This window comes from Gouania willdenowi, chromosome 9 (assembly GCF_900634775.1).
Source record: "Gouania willdenowi chromosome 9, fGouWil2.1, whole genome shotgun sequence".
Classification (NCBI taxonomy): Eukaryota; Metazoa; Chordata; class Actinopteri; order Blenniiformes; family Gobiesocidae; genus Gouania; species Gouania willdenowi.
In genome coordinates, this window is record NC_041052.1 from 9,248,826 (window position 1) to 9,271,336 (window position 22,511).

Genomic DNA, 22,511 nt, shown 5'->3' on the forward strand with positions numbered 1-22,511 from the left:
TGTCGGTAGGGGGCGCCTGATGCCTACAAAATCTTTAACATCCAAGATTTCAATCAGAGCCAAAGGCAGAGCAGTGAAGGAAGTGCTTTGGTGAACTTAACCTGACATGTTTTACTCTTCACCCTTCTTATCAGCACCTGGAGATAATGAAGGTGTGAATGTTTGGATGTAATCCTTACATGTAAATAAATAGAGGAAAATCAGGTTGAAGAGCCCACACATGGGTGCAGATCTTCTATTTACAATCCGCTCCACACTGGGGCAGACGTGTGTGCGCGCGTGCGTGTGCCTGCCCCTGTCCGATCCCGAATAGATTCGCCTCACGTCACCTCCCTTAAACCTTCCCACCAGCCTGGACAAGCCTCCCCCACCACCTCCCACCTCCCACCCCCCATACATAAAACATTCATTAACGCGCTGATTAGAGAACAAATGCGCGCGTGCGTATATGTCATCAAGATGTATTTTTAAACCCTTTTGATTTACGCGAATGAAAGATGAATATATATATATATATGGGAAATATGTGTCTAAAATCTAAACGTAAAGCAGTATTTTTTTTTTCTTCTTCTCGTGTGCGGTGACTTGGATGTGATTTGAGCTTTTTCCCAGGACTATATATGAGACATTATTCTTGCAGCGTGAGACAGAATCATAAAACATTCATCGTCGGATTCCCTCTCTCCCTCGTTTCTGTCTCTTTTCCTCTCCGCCCCTCCCTCCCTCCCTCCGTCCGTCTCCACCTCTCCGTGGTACCCAGACCGTTGCGCACCAGTGCGGCCAACATCCTGTGCACGCGGCTCACTTCCCACCCTCATCATCATACTTGGGAAAAACACACTGAAGAAGAAGAAATGCTTGGACTGGATGTGTTTTTAAAAAAACATGGATCCGATGCTGTTTTATGATTGCGATTCTCCATTTTGAGCTGATTTTTACGCGTCTTTTTATTTATTTATTTTTGATAAAGGTGCTGACTGCTGAACATTCACTGATCCCCCCCCCCCCACCCACCCTCCCCCCACTCTTTCCCCCTTCTATGTGGATGTTTTTTTTTATTGTCGACTTTTTTTTTCTTTCTTTCCCAAAATCGAGTCCACATGACTGATCCAGGGTGCATCCGGAGACGTGGCACCCCACTCGGGAAGACCCACACGGCTGAAGTTTGAAGGGTTTTCTTCTTTTTTTTTTCCACCCCGCCGTGGATTTTTGCAAAAAAATCATCAGTAGATATACCTTTACTGGTCTTATTCCTCTTGGATTTATACCAGCTACTGGATTGCACCTCTATTTAAACCATGGGGACCAGTGTTATTGACGGTGAGTGTCTTCTATCTAAAGTTTCCAACCCAAAAAGAAAGCAGACAGAGACGATCCCGTTGTGGGTTAATATTACCTTTGCGCAATAATGAATAAATCTCAGCGGTGCGGATAAAGCAGGTATAGCTTATATATCCTCTATAAATACCAAAAAAGTGACACTTTTTAATCAAATCTTAATGAAATAAAAACACTCCTGATTATAGTCACGTGTATGCGCCTGGAAACGACCTTGACTTTAACTGGCACCAAATTTGAGCCAAAAGGCGACTTTTAACTATTGTGAGTTAATTTTATTTGCACCCACTAAGAAATGAACGATCTTTTAGCGCACGATACGTGCGCTAAAAGATCGTTCATTCCCCAGTGGGTGCATTTTTGTCCCCAGCCTGGACGTCGTGGAATGCGGTGCTTGATAAAGTCTGCAGATGGTGCGTTTGGCCACTACATAAAACTCGACATGAGCTCCCTTTGGATAATAATTGGGTGGTATTTTTGTGTCCAACTCGTAGTTCTTTCAAAAATGACTGGAATTTAGGGTTCAATGGGAAAGAAAATGTGCCCTCGTATAAAAAGTGCCATTTGGAGAGCTTTTACGCACATAAAGACCAGGAGCGTCGTTAAACTAATGCGCAATGGTCGTGCGCACTGATGGATGGAGGGAGGAGATGGGTTTTTGGGGGGGGTGAAGCAGCACCTGGTGTTGTCAGTGCGTCTCTACGCACCTGAGCAGCGCGCGTGCGTGTAGGGGGCTTCTGTTCATTGCTCAGCAGCAGCCATGTGTGGAAACATGCAGTTCATTCTATTAAGAGCTGGTGTGAAAAAGCCCCAGCTCTTTCCACCCTGCCCCACCCGTACACACACACACACACACGGACGCGCACACACACACTGTGCTTACGCAACACCCTACCTCTCCCCCTGACGTTGTTCATTACTTGGCTAAAACTGCAGGATTATGGGAAAAAAGCCTCAGATTATTGTGCAGCCTGCGGAATAACTTTGCATTTTACTCGGAGAATGAAGAGGGATTTTCAAAGAGACGCATCTACTCGTGCATTCCCTTTGATATGTCACAGAGTGATGCAAATTCAAGTGCACTGGATGGATGAATGGCTCGGGGAGGTTCTTTAAGACCCTACAGGCAAAGAAGTTTTTCATCATCCAACCTATGCTGGTGGTGTGATTTATCACCATGTACATTGACACACCCACTTGTTTTGTTTCACTCCCTTTCCAATAGTCATAGTTGGCACCTAATGGAAATCATATCACCCTTTAGGTCTCAGATCGAGGTGGGACTTTAATTTACACCCTTTTTTTTTTCTCCACCCAGTCAGTTTATGAACAAATGCCTCCATATAGAGAAGCTGCCAAGCCAAGCCAATAAAGTCTAAATGAATGGATAAAACCATTATTGTGAAAAACCTTTTTTTTTCTCTTAGGCATTTTTAAAGGCACCACAACAAAGGATTATTTCCCAATTTAGTTAAATTTATTCTATTTTATTCTGGCAGCACTTTGCCCCCCCACCTAAAAAAAAACAAAAAAAAAAAAAAAAAACAGCTCTGTCCTATTTTTAGAAAATAGGCCACAAGATGCAACATCTGAGGTGGTGAGATAATTGTGTGAAACATATTAAGCCACAAAGAAAGAAAAGAAAAGGATAAAAAGTAGACGACAAGTGAAGGCAGAACAACAACGGCTGATTTGCATAACTGCGTGTGGAGTGTCCACATATAGAACGACAATGAGACCTGTCATCCTCTGTATCATGAAGGAGAATATGAAATCGATTCGTCTTTGTGTTTGTATTTGTGATTATTCAAGCAAAAAAGAACAATAGGGGGTAGTGTGTGTGCATGTGTGTGTGTGTGTGTGTGTGGTATTTGAAGTCTACAGTAGGTTCTAGGGATGAAAGAGGCTCTAAGAGAAATGATCGGAGGCATTGAGAAATACACAATGTTCTGCTTTTCTTAGTTTGCAAACAAAGTTCACACATTTTTTTTTTTATTGAGAAAGAGACTTTTGACATCTTATTTTTACAGTGAATGTTTTAAGTGAAGAGCAGCCCACCCAACTGTCCACCATCATGGAAGCTGCAAGGAAATGATATAAACCATTGTATCTGTACCAGGGACCTGCTCATTAAAGCAACTGGAGGTTTCTCTTTTGCAATTTCCTCCAATCACATCAGAGGACCAAGAAAAGTCTTATATTGACCAATTAAAATAACTTTTGGTATTTCAAATCAATAGGTGAATCAATAATGATGATATATATATATATATATATATATATATATATATATATATATATATATATATATATATATATATATATTTTTTTTTTTTTGTAGGTAATTTGGTGAGATATGTTACTTGTTTTTTAACTTGTCTACTGGACTTTTTCAGCAGATTAAATTTCTTTACATAAACGTACACACTACCACTTAAAAAAAACTGCTAGTTAAGTATATATGCACATATTTTTTAGGTATTCTTTTTATTGATTAATTTCATATTTTGATTACCGGTATATTATTGGATTATCTTCTGTCAAGATTGTGCTTTTTTTTCAAAGGTGAATATAAGTTTGTGCTACCAAGTCCAAACTTATTATTTTTTTTTTTTTTTTTTAAATTGTTATACATGCTAAAAGATAAAATTATCTGCTGACCGTAAATGTATTACCTGTGTCTGGGGCTCCTGTTGTGAAATGAAACTGGTGTAGACTCTTGACCGTGTGTATGACAATCTGTTTATAATTAGGAAGTAGCAGCCCAAGGAATAAGACATGGCAATATAAACCACTATCTAGTTTTCATACAATTACCATGATAAATCGGTACCTTTGAACTTAACCATACAACCATAAGGTAGGAGCGAATAAGTCATAGGTTTCATTCCAGGTCTCATGCTTAAGTGAAAAGAAGCTTGAAAGGAAATTGGATCATTTAACACAAGCTGAAGCAAGTATCACTAAAGCAGGGTACATACATTAAGATGATCTGGGTTTTTTTTTTTGTCCCAATTTCCTCCTTTAGTGACCATGGACGATAAATGCCAGATTATTTGATGTCTTACTAGATTATCCTGTGGTTTGAGGTGTGTCAACAGAAAATACAGTATGTCCCTATAATTGGCTTCAGAAAGGGTTGGGGCTGACACTCCTGAAAATGTAACTTGTTCAATATTTACGACCAAAAATCCTCATGTGTGGAGAAAGTTGACGACTCAAGACTGCACGAATAGTGATGTTGAACGGAATGTAGCCAATCAAAGAGTGAGCTCAGCTGACTGATGTTTCGTCCTCTTTGTTTTTGTTACATCACGTTTGATTACGCAGCACTTCTGGGCTTGGAGGAATAGATTCTCAATCAGTGGTGGGACAGAATCATTGTGTGTGTGTGTGTGTGTGTGTGTGGTGTTGTGTTAAGACAGGGGTGTCAAACTCATTTTTGTTCAGGGGCCAAATATGGACCACTTTGGGCTTAAGTGTGTCGCAGATTTTTGGTGGGAAAATTCAACATTAATGTGCCCTGGTTTGCACTTCCGCATATAAATGATAGATAAATAATAATGTGAGTATATCAGTCCCTGCAAGAACTTCAAATAAATTTCCCAGATTTTGGGAATTTGGGGAAATTTTGTGGAATAATTTAAGAAAAAATTGCCAGATTTTGTAAAAGTATAAAGTTCTTTTAACAATTTAAGATTAAAAATGACTGAGTTTTGAATTTGGAGGGGCTGAGATATCTACAACTGAATTAGTCTGTACTTTACAGAATGTTTCATGTTTTTTTCTATCATTTTTACTTTCTTGAGCGGGCCAAATTTGGTGCTCTATAGGGTCAGATTTGACCCCCGGGCCTTGAGTTTGACACGTGTGTGTGAGGATTATCAGAGCACACACAAACACAAACTGTACGATCAAAACTGTTCTATGCTTGAATTCTTCAGCTTCACATGTGAGGTCTGTAACAGAAAATATCTCTTCTGATTTCGGAAATCATTATATTTGCACCCAGATTTAATTATCATAAACCAATTACTGATGCTTGTAGCAATTATCCATCAACCATTAGCACTAGCTAATTGATGTGTTAATTAAAAAGGGAGCCTTATCTTTATGACCGACACACTTCATAAGTAAATGTCAAGCCCGGAAAATGTGATCACCCTGGTCTGATCCTCAACTGTTTGCAGAACGCGCTGCAATTCATTCCGTTTGAATTCTATTCCTATAGAATGAACAATGTGTAGAGATATGCAGCGTACCACATCGAAGCTTTAGGTTGCAGCGACAGAAGCTTGGCCCTATTTAAAGCTGAATCCACTATGTTCACTGAATCCTGATGAACGCTCTTTTTTTAATTGGTCGGGCCTTTTGAAGAAGCTCTTGGTTTGTTTATACAGTTCACGCACACAGATGCTCACGTGCCTCTTTTTAGGATTTATTGCAGATATGCACACACTGAGGCTTGCTGGCCTCAGATATCCTTGGAAGTATCCCCTCTAGGTTATCCCATTCTCTCAGCCTCTCGCTGCTAATCAGCAAGTAAGAGGAACTAAGTGGATAAACGCATAAAATTCTATTTGTTAGTATTTGAGGAGGATGAGGGGTGGAAATATACAGAAAGCAGATGAAATATGAAATAGTGTTTTTGGAGATTACTGGTCTTTAATCCTCTCTGTGGGTTATTATTGTTCTGTTAGGCATGTTTGAGTGACAAATATGTAATGCAGAAGATTTAAAGCCCTCTTCCTCCCTACCCTTATTTCCTCAAATTGCTGATACCTCCCTTACAGGGTGGGAAAAACAGGGATGGCCAGGAACAGAAAAAAATACTGTTATGTAACAATAGAGCAGGAAGGCAGGGTGGAGTTTTATGGGTGGATTTATTTGCAACTTTATTTTTTTTTTTTCATCAAAATCCACACTGACACTGTGATAATCCTTCAGCGGGTCCCACATGCAAACCTAAGCTCGGAAAACACAAAGTTCCATTTGTACACAACATGCAGTTGCATCAGAGATCTGTTGACATTCGAGAAATAAACAGGGACGCTCTGTTTCCCAGTGGGAACACTGGATCTTCATTTGTTGAGTCCTTTATCACGGCCGTAGCATACGGGTCCAGATCCTGGCGTGCACAAACAGAGCCGGCTAATTTGTTCAGCCCCGCCATCCATCTCGACACGCCGTACTGTATCGTCTTTCAATCTGCGGTTAGTGTCAGGGCCGGTCCGCCTTTTTGTCCTTGCTGCTACTCACGGTAACTCACTTTTCACTTTGTGCTCACATGAAAGTTACACGGCGTGTGCTCGGAGCTGCTTCCACCTCAGTGCTGCTGATTATACCACAATGGGGAGGCTGACTGATGGCCTAGTAAATTGTTAATTAGACAGAGCAGAAGCCGCTCTTAAATTAGACGCATGAATAGAGCCGTTGTCAGCCATATAAGTCAAATAGGCTTCTTTTTTTTTTACTGTGATGTGTAATGTGAGATGTCACCAGTTTTTTGGAGGGAGGTTACATTTTCTCTTTTAGTACCAAACGACATAAACTATAGTCAGAGATTTTCAAGGTCAAATATTTGAAGTTTTAATCAAAAATTCAACATCTTAATCTGCTCAACATATTAGGACCATTTCTTCCCAGCTAGTGTAAAAGCTAAGCAGACTTGCTTGTATCTTGTATTTGAAATAAAAAAAACTATTTTGGATAGCATGTTATACGTTATCTTTTTTATCTTAACGTTGCCTCGGCTGCAATCTTTAAAAAAAATTAAAAAAATCAAGCAAGTTTAATGGAAATAAGACCATGAGCTTCAGTTTCAAACCAATGGTTTCGTAATTCTGATTCAATATGGGAAACTCTGATCAGGCTCAGTTAGTTTTTTCAACCCCATTTGCCTGGAATTTGAATAAGATCCATTTGAAATGTTTTATTTAAAAAAAAAAAAAAAAAAAAAATGATTAAAAATATATTGTTTGAATTTTTAAACAACTGTATTCTATACTTTCATTTTCTCAAATATGAATCTAGTTCAACTAAAATGCAGTATAAAATATCTCAGATGGCACAACTCTCCTATACTCTGTATCTGTAACACAATAACAAACATGATCAAAAAGTTTGAGAAGAAAATCATTTCTTCGAGGTTGCCAGAAATGAGCTTGCTTCTGCAATAGATTATCAATCATCCCTGGTGCTGCTTGTTAAAGTGAAGGTGGTCATTTTGTCATGAATTGAACAATTAAAAAAAGATATCAAAGGGTAGTTGACTGAGCGCAATTTAAATCTCCCTAAGACTGACAGTCCCAACAATGTTTCAAGGAGAAATTGTTTAGATTTTACAGCCATTTTGTGTAGTCTAAGGTTACATTTGAGTCTAAGGATGTTCTTTAACCTTCACACAGTCACTAGTAGTACTGCGTCTAGTTTGGAATACATCCTGAGGAAGAAACATTCATTTTCCTCTGTTCTGTGGATGGATCAACATTCAGGCTTATTTTTAGCCATTTTGATCTCATTAGTGTTTGTGACGCAAAATGAACTTCCCACCAGCTCCTCTGATCTTCTTGAGTGAATTGGCCTGTTGTTGTGATTAGTTAGCTTGACTGATGGGAGTTAGTGTTTTGATGCACTGCCTTATACTGAATCCCCGGGACCTCACTGTCGAGGCCCTGCGGGGATTACCAAGTGGGTCACCTTTGTAATGTCACAATTTTACCTGTTGGATTCGATTCCACTTGTTCTTTATCCCTATTTTAGGTAAGACTATGAAAAATCGTTTTGCTGATTTATATGCAAATAAGAAGAGTGAACAAGGAATAACAAGAATGCAAACCTCGGCCAAGCCCCAAATCTCCACTTTGCCAGATATTGGCAGATATCTGGATCAGTGATTCTGATCATGGTGCTATGATCATTCACACCTTAAAGGGCTTGCAATAAATGTCAATCCATCTGTTTTCTGACCCACTTGCTACTTTTCTTAAGGGTCGCTTCTGGTGCCTATCTCCAGCTCTCAAAACACCAATTGTGTTTCGGGCGTCAAAATCGTGCCTCACGCCCCTAGTTGGATGCTTGTGCTCATTGAATCAGTACGCTCGTCACCGAGCATCGAAGAAGCTCTGGACGCGTGTCCAAACAAGTTGGGAAGAGAGTGTATATTTTGGGAAGGTGCTTCTTTGTTGCCTGTGGTGTTCATACAATGGATGATATTGTGGTGATCAGTTATGTTCATAATTCATCCAGTGACTGTGAAGTGGTGGGGGACATTGTGCTGAGAAGGCGGTGCTTCCGGTTGGATATATTTTGGTGTGACTCAGTGTGTGCACTGTGATGTTAAAGGGCTATAGAGAAGTGTGGTTGAATGGAGAATAAAGTTTGGAGTTCCTTGCTGAACACGCTGCCTCTGACATCTGCTCTACTTTATCGAGAGAGTGGCTTGGCTTTTTTGATAAATAAAGTCAGACAATGTCATCGAAGGGCGCCTCTACGCCGTTTCTCGATTCACCAGAGCTGCGCTCGAACGAGAGTCGCTTTCAGCGCTACTTCCGTCTCTCCCGGGCCCAGTTTGACCCAGATCAGCGCTTGCTCTCCTACCAGGACACTTACTATAGGCGCTCTTTTCCAGCAGAAGAGCGCCTGTCTATCTGTGTCCAGTTAGTTTTATTTTCTGAATTCGTCACGGTTGGGAAAGCTCCTGATTGGTCGACGTGCCGTGATATGCCCCAAAAGTTCAACAATCCCAACTCTAGCGTCGGCGGCGCCGGACGCACGTCAAAAGCTTGAAATCTCAAAACGTGCAGCGTCCGCCGCTCGTAAAGCTTCAAAACTCGGCGCACAGCAGGCGCGGGACCTCTCAATGCTCCTAGAAGCTCGTCTACCATATATTGTGGATGTACATCTGATGCTTTTGTCGCGTTTGGTGTGAACGTGTCATTAGGCAGGGCAACACACACACATACACTCCTACGGGCAATTTAAAGACTTCACTCAACCTAAAAGTCATGTTTTTTGGGATTGTGGAGGAATCCGGAGATAAACCACGCAAGCACGGGGAGAACATGGAAACTCCACACAGAAAGGACCCAAGCGTCTTGCTATGAGGCAGACGTGCTAACCACTAAGCCACAGTGGCAATAAATATCTATCCCCATTAATAATGATACAGTAGGTCCAAATGCATGGGCACTCTCATTTTTGAAAAAAATCACGATGATATGCACAATCTGGATCCGATCTGTATGAAACTCATTGGGGTGGTTGAGAAACCAACCTGACATAATTGAGTCAAATTTCATTAAGATCGGTAAATTAGAACCAAGATATGAAATGTAGAAATTTTGCCAATGATGAGATTTTTTAAACTGATCCAGAATCAGCATACCTATCTGGAATGTATTGGAATTTTCCATGGTCTAAAGGCCTATCTTTGGTTAAAATTTATGCAAAATTGGTTTGGTACTTTCAACGTAACCCTCCTGGTTCAATCCCAGTCTATACCTCTCTATGCGTCGAAATGTCCTTGGTCAAGACACTGGGCCCTAAGTTGCTCCCAGTGGTTGCCCAGCACCTTGCATGACAGCTCAGTCCCACTGGTATGTGAATGGGTGAATAAGTTGATATTGTATAGCGCTGTGGGGCTACTTCAGTGTGCTATAGAAATCAAGTCTATTCATCATACCTACTGTTGCTGACTATTATTCTCTGTTGTAGTAATATCACTTGGTCAAGCATTTTCTAACATTCCACACTATAAAGTAGTTAATTGGCGCAGCTAATAGTCTACTTTGGAAGTTGGAAAAAGAAGGGCCTGGGTTATGATGAAAACAGTTGGATGGATGGACAAATTCTAACCCAAACCAAAATTAGTCGTTGACTTCTTTTTAGATGCGAGATATAGACCTGAACTAAAGTGTTGCAACTGTGTTGTGTTGTAACGCTTTCACAGTAGTTGTCTCTTTTTGACCTCGGGGTTGTTCTGTATTGCTAAATTATGTACACAGGCATCTTTAAAAGAAATGTTTCATTTCATAGCTTAAGGGGAAATTGAGCTGTAAAAGATGTGAGAGCTCGTTCTACTGGATCCAAACCAAACCTGTTCTTGTGGCTTTATGCAAGAATCTGGCATTTCTCGCAGGCTGATAACTTTCTTTCATACACAACGTAGCGTCTTCAACAGAAGGTGAAGGTAAAAGAGTTTAAGTTGAAAAAAAACAAAAAAAACTTTTGCTGAAGGAAAGGAAGAGTTTTTTTTTTTTTTTTACATAAGCACAGCCATAAAGGTTGAATCAATGAAGTTGTCATATCTCTGCCACTATGGGACAGAACTCTAACCTCTGCTTTGGGTGACTAACACTCTTTTTTTTAATCACTGTATAATCGCACAAGCCATAGAAATACAGGAGGAAAGAGAAGCACACTGTAACCTGAGAGATGATTCATGTTTAGGGAAGTCTAAATGAGTCATTTTGTATCAGGTTAGGGTTCGGGTACTAGGTCGTTCTCACAAAATGCAAATCTGGTGCCTGGAGACTGAGTGCACATTAACTCTAATTCCCTACTATCTTTTCTCACATATTTATACCACAGTCGCACACATTGTCACTCATCTTTTTGACCTCACAGCTAAGTGTAAATGCTGATTATCTTGTATAGATATCAGGCCATGGCAAATTAAATGTGATCGCAAGCTAGCCCATGTCCATTAGGATGAGATCTGTAATCTGCTGGGCTCAAGGGAAGCAGATGGAAAGGGTGAGAGGATAGAGGGATGATGACGGAGCGGTATGTAGTATGGATCCAGAGGCTGGTGGCAAAGTAGTGAACGTGGATTTTAGCAACTAATGAGGGTCTCGTGGACCATATTTTATCCACTGCTTTAGGTTCTAAGAACAACGGGTTAATACGGCTTCGGATGGATCCTAATCTGATGCAGTGAACATTTAAATTTTAATTTTAGCCAACTTAACTTTTTATCTTCAAATCAAAATGCTAAAGAATTGCGTAGAAATGTTCTATGTTTAGCAATAGGGGTGGGAATATTTAGGTACCTCATTATTTGATTTGATTACGATTATAGGGACTGGGATTAGATTATGAATCGTTGAATTGCTGTTTCATTTACACAAGAGAAAAAAATATCTCTTTTATCCTTTACTAAACCAGCAAAGGATATCTGTAAAGTGTCTAGTTAGAACTGCATGGCAATGTGCCAACCATAGGTGGAGTTTGAGATTGTTGCCGGAAGGGGGGGGCAAAAGAATTAACAGAATTATATATATAGACTGTCTCGTGATTTGCGCCAACCACAATGTGTGGGATTTACACAATAATGCAAAAATGATTAGTAATAGGTGGAAAAGGATTCCTTTACACTTTTATAAGTTTTTGAGGGGGAATTCAGACAAAACAGGCTTGTTTTTCTCCAAGATCGTTTTCTTTTCCTTCGTGCCTTGCTGTATAATGGATTGTATACATGAGAGCTAGCTACTGTTAGCTGCTACCTGTGTTAGCCCACCATCATGAGTCCTCATTGGTGTAGGACTCGGAGTTGCGCTGGTTTTCTTACTTTCTAAATCCTTTTGGAGCAGGACATTTCAATAACCTTCATACTGTATATCCATTTTTTAACGAGTATCAGAACGATAGTTACTGAGAGATGGAGGCTCCGCTGTAGTCTTAAAAAGGAAGACGATGGTCACATATACATTTTGTACAGTCACTGTCTTTTATGGCGCTTAAAATATTTATATATTATGTAAATTATATTAATAATTCTATTTTTCAAATGAATTTGGGAAAACTAATGACCTACCCGCAAACTCTGCGTATGGCACCAACATAGCAGCATCCTTATTATGACATATAGAACGCAATGAACAAACACTAAAAAAGGCTGTTCTAAATGATATATTTTGAACAGATTATTATTCGTAATAATCTAAATCAGCAGCTCAATCATAGTGCCTTGAAAATATCCATTAAAATCATTTCTACAGTATTTCATGTGATTCATCATTTAAATAGATGATTATTGAAGATGTTTGCTCGGAGTATCCAATTACTATGTCAGAATACCAATTGATAGATTATGTATCCTAACCATATTTACGTAGCTTTCTGGAGATACCTTAGAATGCACATATTTTGTAACTCTGTACAGTTTTACCATGGCAGTGATCACTAGTCATAAGAAGAACAGATATTCTTGCCTCGCTTCCAATCGGTGCTGAATGAATGAATTATTTTATGTTAAGTTTTAAATATCACAGAATTTGTGCTCTTTAAGACCATTATTACCCTATTTTAATGGCACATAGTATGACTGGTGTTTAGTGAAAACATAATCTTTAAAGCTGTGGCATTGCTCTCTTGAATGAATCTGTCATATACCAATAGACTTATCTAATGATCGATTGGGTGTTAACAATAATAATAATAATAATAATCATAATAATAATAGTAGGATTATTCTGATGCCAAGCATGTGTTTTGCACATTTTCTCCCTACAAACCTTGTTCTACAGAGCACTGACTTACTGACTAAATTAAATCCCCATTTTGACCACTTCTGGTCACCACTTGCATGGATATTATAATGGCGTAGATAGACTCAGCAGCATTCAAAAAGGTTATTGGGTGCATGAAAAATGGCAGAACATCTTCACATTATCACCTCTACTAATTAAGGGAGGAAAACTACTTCCTGTGAGATGAATAGAACTAATTCAAATCAAGAAATGTGTTTTGTCATGTTAAACATGATTTAGTTGAGTGATGAACCTTTCATAAGAAAAGTTCTTGAATATAGGCAACATTAAGAGAACTTCATTTCCTGTTAACAGGTTGAGCATCTCTTGCTGAAAAGATAAAGATCAGAATCGGGGAGCATAAAGAATTAATTGATATTGCAGACAAAGTGACTTCAGTGGTCATGTCCGCTTGGCTGGCTTTGTCTACTTTCCTAATGAAACAGCCTTTGTCTCAACATGCCTATAGCATTCCCCGCTAACTCTATCACTGCTGCAATTATTCCAGAAAAAAAGAGAAATGTATTCTCACCTTCACACATCCCTGAGCTGTAAACAATACAAAAGCGTCTGAAAAATAAACTTGGATGGCCCCACTGAGCAATTTTTGATCCTCCATCAATAAATTCTCCAGAGAGTCAAACAGGCTGGAACTGGCTGCCATTACTTTGTCTTCCAGCAGCTTTTAAAAGGGCTCTTCTAAGCAATACAACTCTTTCCTTAACCCCCATTCATTGGAATGTTTGGTTTTACCAAATGAGACGATGTCTCTGAAGTGCTAAATCAAAGCCTAAAAACATTTGGTGAAGTGAAAGATCTCTAAATGTACCTAAAACATCATTTTTAATAGATAAAGACATAGTGTAGGCCTCATAGACCAATAAATCAGAGAATATGTACTCACAAACTAATATAGAAGGTTGAAATTGCAGCTCGAAAGTCTTCTATCGCCACTGTAAACAGTTGATTTGTTGACATGTCGGAGAAGCTTCACGCATTGCAGTGTGGGATGCAGAGTCTTGTAGACAGATGTATAGAAGTGCTTTTCCTTAATTCTTAATGTGATTTCTTTGGTTTTCTTTGCCAGACAAGGACAATGATTTGCTTAATTGATACCATTTTTGTTTGTTCCCAAATCCTTGTGATATCACCTCACTCTGCAAGTCAAAGCCAAATATCTTTATTTTCATCATCCCTTAAGAACAGCGAGACAGTAAGACACTATGTTTGCCTACTTTTTAAGTTATATCTGAGTCTTCCAGTAACCAAATACCCTTAAACACTTTGCCTTGAATGTCCAAATAGCTTTGTTGATGGTTTTTTACAGTATTGCAGCCATTGCATTGTTAGACAGCCGTTGCTACATATGTTGTTTACCCTCACCTGTACGACTTACGGGAAAACAAATCATGGCTCTTCGCAAAAACAGTCGTTACGGCGTTAAAAGGAATTCTGCCTGAATCTATTTGAATGCTTTTATTAAACAGATGTTTGCTAAATATTGTTTGAAGTATTATATTATATTAACACATTTATTAAGCATCAGTTTGTTCCAACCATTGGGTCTTTACCATGTTTTTATTAAAGCCTAAGATTTATTTAATTCATTTCTACTGATTATGCTCTTGAGTTCCCAATAAAGACATTTATTGATACAGAGAGTTTATTTCATCAACACAAATTCATAGTCATAGTTTTCGTCTCCTACATTTTCTTAAGTGACAATAACCAGACAAAAAACATACATATTAACAAAAACTATATCAAAAGTTAACACCGGTGGGAAGGCATCCCTTGTTCTATCCATTACAACTTCACTCTTACGGATTTCATTGGTTTTTTCTCTTCCAAGGCTTTCCTTCCATACCATCCTTCCCATGCAAGTCCCATTAGCATCTTCTAACTGTGATCTGAACCCCATTAAGCCAGTTAAAGGTGCTCTGCTGATAGGTGTTGCATTACACCACACAAAAATAAGCAATGACAAAATCAGAGGGCACTCTTCCCTTCAGCTCATGCGTAATCCAACAGGACACACTCACTGGCTGTTGGCTGACTCACAAATCCTCTAACAGGCAGCTCATATTTTGCGGAGAGGGGGTTGAGTGGTATAATCCCGCTCCCACTGGTAACTCCTGAGGACCAACCTTACACGCCCCCTAACCCCCACCTGAAGTTAGAAGAGCTCGTATTCCCATTGCAGCTTTTGCTCTCGTTTTCTGCTGCCTACTCTACGGCGATGTTGAAAATACATCTGGAAAGTGTCAAATCTGATCAGACAGAAAGTCAGCAAACAAAGCAAAAGGCAGGCAAACAGAAATCATATTAAATATAGTGATTCTTAAGCCAATACCACTGTTAATATGTGGTAATAACCACTCAGTCTATCCCCAATAAATTTCTGGGCAAGTGGATGCATTATTTATATTCTGGTACACTTGGTATCCCTTAAAAAACATTGATTTTAGGGATTTCACTCATGAATAAATAATCGGGGAGAATGAAGGAGGAGGGCTGTTCTCACATTGATGCATTTGTTCTTCTTGTGAATACAGTTTTTCTTCTCCCCAGGGATTCTTCTTCCAAAATAGGGTTTGACACAGCATAATGAAAATGTTTAAATCATCTTCTCACAATGAAAACACTGGAGGAGGAAAAAAGAATATCAATATAGTACGGGCCACCCATTAGCATGATTCTTGATCGTTCTGCTCGTCTGGATTACCATGCCAGACAAAGTAGGATTCATCACAAAATACATACGTCTGGTGATAAAAACAACACTTCATCAAAAGGAGCAGACATACATTATTTATACTTTTAGAAAAAAAAAAATCAATAGACTTTGAGGAAAAGACATGACGCTGACAGCTAATGGAACATTTATATACTCGAAAGATGAGAGCATTGTTTGCCTTATTGCTGCAAAAGGAATTGGCTTGAAGGAGCTCAAGATAATTTCTTGATTTATACTTAGAGTAACTAAACCCTTGCTTTCTCCTGACCTGCCACTCGGAGGGAAATTCAAAAAATGTCTCGATTATGGGCGGGGCTCCGAGAGCAGTTAAGACACGCCCAGTTTATACTATAAAATCTCCAATGAACAATCTATGCTTTGTTAAATAGCTACTCATTACTCAATAAATATCTCTATTCACTCTTCTCTCAACACAATACTCGCCACAGATTGTAGAGCCCACAGGTGCCAGTTTTTATAAAAGGGGCGGGGCTAACAGTGCTCGTTTGTGGTGCATGATGGCCCCAAAACATCACATGTTCTTGTTCTCAGCCAATAGCAAAAATCAATTGTAATTGCCAGGTTTCAACCCATAGAGGGCAGTCACTCTGACATTTTACAACTAAATATGCCAAATAGAAATACTTTGACTAAAATGTTTAGAGTTGGACCAGGATCAATTAACAGCACTACTTTATACCCAAATATGGTTTTGGGATTAGTTACTTTTTAAGGTGAATATTAGCATGATGTCAAATAGGGGTGTCCCAATCCGATATTGATATCTGATATCGGTTCAATATCAGCCAGAAAACAAATATCAGATTTTATCGAACTGCATCTAAAATCTCAGATATAAGTGCTTCGATAAGTCTTTGTTGTTTTTGTCCCCGCCCTCAGTTGTTCCCACTATGTAATGACAGTAAAAAATAACTGAAGTAAACATGAATTGTTGACTATTGTTCTCAGTTTGAGTAACATCACTTGATCAAGCCTTTTCTAACATTCCACACTACAAAACAGGTAATAAAGTATGTATGATTTGTGCTGATATCGCATCTGCCAATATAATTGGATGGGCTTTTTTGAAATGCAGATGCTGACTTTGGCATTATTGCTGCTCTCAGTGGTTTTCAAGATGTAAAATATACATTTCAGGTTGCAAAAGAACCATACAAATCATCTGTATCAGTTTTTCTTCTACTTCCATATTTTTCTTCATGTAAAGGAGTGATTAATGCTTGAGATTCAACATTACAGTGTCCACCGTATTAGTACAAGTCCCTGGGCTGCACAGACCCCACGTGCTCACACCATCCCCCCACGCTACCCTCACGGCAACACACATTGGACACGCACATCTGCCCTCCCTAACAGTTCCACAGCACAGAGAACATAAAGTCACCCAGTTAGTGTGTCCACCTCAGGTGCATGATACAACACAACTGATGCACACGGTCGCATGGGTTGCACGTGGTGCCGGGGCGCACTCGCAGTGCATAGTCGGTTGCACAGGGTGCACTCCCTCTTTGAGCTGTAACTGTGTGTGCAGAACACTCCCGGGTCCCATTCAAACTCTCCTCTGAGGCACGTTTATCTTACTAAACCACGACCTTAAATTATCGGGAACTTTGATCAAGCTGAATGAAATGGGAGCAATCCTGAGCGCAAAGGTACGTCGACTCTGTCCTCAGAGAACATTCCTTGAATAATTTACACAACTCAGCCTCAAGGTTCACAGTGCGGGTTGCGCTACGAAATGGAAATAGGGACCCAACTGTCTATAGCTTGGAGCATAAACGGTGGCCATTGTTTCTTACGAACAAGAGGATGAGGATTGCCACAATTAAATACAGTTAATTAATTCATTAAAAGTGTTAATAAACAATTAAATGTGTCAATACTTATTAAATCCATTTCACATTTCATTTTCATTCTGAAAAGTATGAAGTATAAACATTTTAGTATTTATTTATTCACTTATTTCTTGGTCCAGTTTTGCAGCACTTCATGAATGAATTTTGTCAGTCAAACTCGCTCGTCAAAGTCTGTGGGGGCGTTTTCCTAACACTTGATTGGTTACCTGCACATCAAGTCAAGCTAAATCGATCCCCGACAATGGATTGATGCAGAGCTCGTAAACATTATTCTGATACACTGGGTGGCGCTATACAATCTGTACGTTGGTTTTGTACTATAGTCCTGCTTCTACATTCTCAGTGAAGTCTGAAATCTCTCTCACCAACTCCCTGGAAAGTTCATGCACATCCTCCATTGTCGTAGCCGCCATGATTGGAAAGAGTGAAGACCAAAGCACTGGATTTGGCTGGATTGATGTTAAACCCTGCCCCCACAGAGTTTGACAAGTGAGTTTGACTGATAAAATTAATTCATGAAGTGCTGCAAAACCAGACCATGAAATAAATAAATAGTGAAATATTTATACATTCATACATTTTAGAATGAAAATGAAATGTAAAATGAATTTAATTAATTAGACATTTAATTAATTATTGACACTTTTAATTAATTAATGAACGTTTTAAGGTGTTTTTAAATCAATACACATTTTGTTTATTGGAAACACATGAAACACAACTGATGTTGTAAACTAGCGCAGGTACCCTTTAAATGAAAAATCATTCTTATTTATTTATTTATTTTTTATCTACAGTATGTATCAATACAAACAAACAAAATGAATACTGCTTTTATTCCTTTCATTTTTGCTTTGTGAGTTTTTGTATTATGGGAACATTCTCAGTAAGTCATTCACCCACTGAAAGGTTTTTCTTTTTGAAGTCAGTCAAGATGCAGCCTTCCCATTCAGAAGTGCTCGAGTGTCATAACATAACAACTGGGTATTTCCCATAAATGGATTCAGCTTCTATACAATGCTGTAAAGGAGGACTCCCATTTTAAATGGCGTAACGTTATGCATTAGGAACCATAAACAGCCATTAGTCTTTCTCGCTGCACCTCTCCATCTGCAACGCATTACTCAGCAAATGGAAACTAAAGACCGGAATGGAAGGAGTAGGCATTTATAGACAGGAGCTTTATTTGGATTTTTTTCTCACCGAAGCTGCACCCATTCACTTCTGCAGGTCTCCCTTTTACCTTTTATTTGACACTTTAAAGCAATGCTTGGAATTGGACCCTTTAAACCCAGTTATGTTCGGTGAGAGCTAAGTGTTTACAACGTAAAAGTAACTTTTATTATACACTGCCAAATAAACCCAATTTGGTATACTCATTAAATCAGACATTCAAAGTTAAGACACTTGCATTAATATCTAATAAATGCAGAAAAGAAAACCCCCAATAAACCATGTGGTTCAACTATAACACACAGATGATACTTCATAAATTGTGGGTTATTGCATTAAATGTCCATTAGCAGACCAATTTATCTCATTCAGTTCTTCCCTAATAAGTATTTACGGGATACCTTTAGCAGTAACATCACACAATCTCATAGTGGAACCAACAAAACAGTGATGTGACTGTAGATTAGCGACAGGCATCATTTAGATTTTAACCATTCTGATTCCGATTCTCAATTTCGATTCCTGTTCTAAACGATTCCGATTCTTTGAGTTGTGCAGGTAAACAGGTCTCACAGGAGATTTTTCTTCATTTGAAAAAGCCTTTACAAAGGCCATTTTTATTAATTCACTTAGTTGATACAGTTTAATTTGTAATTGAATACCCTATTTACTGTACAGCAAAGGTCCCCAACTGTAACTGTAAAACTGAAACTTGCTGAAATAAAACAACAAACGAGTTGGCAGCAGTCGGAAAAACAAAGAGCTGCAGCCCAGGTTGATGTGATACTAAATAAAACAAACTCAAACCCTGGAGCAGTCATGTGACAAATCAATCAACAGTTCTTGTTGTGAGATTAAGTTAATTCGGGTCATTCTGCGCTTGCGCAACTTGTGGTGATGACGACATAATCCAAGATTGTGGCCCAGACTCCTGCCGAGACTATTTAATAAGAGCTTTAATAGACATGGATATAATGAAAAGAGTGGATAGACGGAAGCATAAACATGCAGACCTTCACCCAGACTTATTAAACACACACGGACCTCGATAAATGCAGTAATCGGAACAGGCTTCATCGGGCGGCAGGCACTAGGACCTGGAGGTGGAGTAAATGCGTCCTCGTACTGCATGTACAGGCTGTAATATCACCAAGTTTATCATTTTACCAGTTGTTAGAGCTACTATCTTTACCAGGGAGATAATATTTATTCCTGGTGATTGTTTTCTGGAGTTTTACTGGACTTTTTAAATCGGTGATTAGCTCCTATGTCCCTTCTGCTCCGCGGTCCAAACTGAAACCACACACACACGCACACGCGTGCGCATTTAGGAATTTTAAAAAAAGAATCAAAATTCAAACATCTTCGTTACAGTACCGGAACCGGACATTAGGAACCGGTTCTCGGTGCCCACCCCTACTGCAGATGCTGGCGTGCGGCTACATGGTCCATAATGTAGCAGTCACTTTTCTCACACATCATGTAAAAATGTAAATTCATCAAAAATAAACCGTCCAGCCAAGATTTTTCCACATGGCTGAAGCCAGTGACAGGCAATGTGCATGACGCACGGTGGACTTTGTGCAAGAAATATTTCAAACTCTGCTCAATGGGAATCAATGCAGTGAAGTCACAAGTGCACAGTGAGAATGTATTCATATGACAACAATGGTTATAGTGGTCCTGGTCAAGAGAATGTTGCTTTGTTATGTCTGACTTGGAGACAAAACACTTTTTTTAAGATAAAGTAATATATATGTTTTAAATTCAGACAGAATTACTTTAACAGTCTCAGTAGGAAATTACTTAAAACAATTGAATAAAATAAAGTACATTTGAGTTAAAGTCAGAAACAAAAGAGAGACAGATAGATATAAACATTTAAAGAAAAAATGTCTGGTGTTTTTCCCTAAATCTTTGTTTATTACAATTTTCCGTCTAACCTGCCATAAGCTGTAGGAACAGTGTTACATATAACATATCGTCTTAGAATAATCCCTCAAAAGAACATCATAATTTATGATTGCGCTTTAGGACTTTAAATCATCTAGAAGTCTGTGAACAGAAGTAGAGAAGAAAGGAGAATAAACCGTTTTTGATCTAAAAAAGTGTCGAGGAACTCTTAAAGCTCAATCTAGATTTAGCTGTTCACTGGTAGAAAAAAGGTTTAGTTGAAGCTTATTTCTTCCTTCATTTACGGTCCTAGGGAGTCACCTGTTTCTTTTGTTTTGTTTTTCTAGCCTTGAGGTAAATTTATTGGATTTGTTTTTTTTTTGTGTGTGTGAACGAAACAGTGACCACTAATGTGAGATCAAACATCTCTTAAAGGGAGTAGGTACAAAGCTGTTGTGCACAAAACATTCTACCTAAAGTGAAGCAGACGACATAGAATAATAGATTTGTGTTGTGCTTCTGTGAAGCAGAAAAGTCAACTGCTTCATACAATATTGGATTCATTGCTCAAAACAATATAAGCTGGTATCCATCCGGGTTTTTACAATTTTTATGAACATATTGATATTCAATATCATATATATTAAAAAACAAAAAAAGAAAAACAGGTAAAAATTGATTAAAATTATATATTTAATTTATAATTTATTTATTTTATTTCTCAAAACAAAATAAATGTCTCTGGGGTCGCCCGACATTTGCGATATCAAAATAGGGTCACAACTCGAAAAAGGTTGGGAACCTCTGGTGTAACATGTTTTTATTTTATTTTTGTATTAGGTTTATTTTATTTTTTTCCACCTTGTCTGCACATGCTGTCGAAGGTCAACACTACATTGCAATTAAATTCATGAATTCATTTTATTGCATAATTGGAATAATAGGATTTTTTTTTTTTAATTTGTGTTGCTCTTTTGTATATTTTGTCCTTTTTAAAATCTCAAGGAAACATGAACCTTGCAATTATCGGAAAAAGGACTCCCCTCCTTCTCCTTCTGAAAAGCCTTAATATCTCATCCCTTCCTGTGGAAACATTATTTATGCTTTATGTAACCAACGTAGAAACAGCTGTCTGTAGAGATTTCTCCTTCAACACAGCAGCACACCCCATAATATCAATATCATGGCACTTCCTGTGTATAATACATTTATCATTATTGAACGCGGTCCAGTTCTGCTTTCTACCCAGGCTGTCTTTACATGCGCCACCATCACAGTGAATTAGAGTTGGAGGCGTGCATATTTAGGAGACTGTATTACAGTATCGACTCCTCATCCAATTAAGCTAAGATTCAGCTCAGTTTAGGACTAATTAAAGCCATTAAACCAAGCGACACGTTAAAAGCCTTTTCACACAGATAACAGAAACATGGGTGACAGCAGTCGAGGCTGAGCATCTCCTTCTACCGGCAGGTCAACGTGACACTAATTAACGTGGGGTGTTAAAGTCAAAGCCTGACATGTTTGAGACAATTCAAGAGCGGGAATTTAGTGTTTTAGTGCTCATTTTTTTATCTTTGAGAAGACCAAGAAAACATTTATTTAACTTTAAGAAATAAACACATCAGCCATAACCCTATGGTCACATGATAATAATGTGACTGTTTTCACTTGTTTAACAAACTAAGTTTGCTCCAGGCATAGGCAACTGGTGGCTACATGCGGCCCACAGTCTAATTTTGTGCAGCCTCCAAAACAAATCCCCAAAAATTGTATTTCAAGAAGTTGGAAGGAATATAAAGCCCAACATAATACACAAAATAACTCCCAAAACACAGAACGACAGATACAACAAGCATTTAAAACAAACACAAAAAAAACAACACATTACAGAATAGCTCCAAAGACACACAATCAGTCAACGAAAATACACAAAATGACGAGAAAATACAGAAAGTGACC

At 38.7% G+C, this 22,511-nt stretch overlaps 1 protein-coding gene across 1 annotated transcript in view; it reads left to right on the forward strand.

Moving 5' to 3' along the window:
• The first annotated feature begins 736 nt into the window (after positions 1-736).
• The window catches only part of rtn4r (reticulon 4 receptor), a 73,950-nt gene continuing 52,175 nt past the window's right edge, over positions 737-22,511 (forward strand). Inside the window, exon 1 of the mRNA XM_028458586.1 lies at positions 737-1,320. Coding sequence (XP_028314387.1) covers positions 1,299-1,320 — 22 coding nt within the window. The 5' untranslated portion in view covers positions 737-1,298. The remainder of the gene's footprint in view (positions 1,321-22,511) is intronic.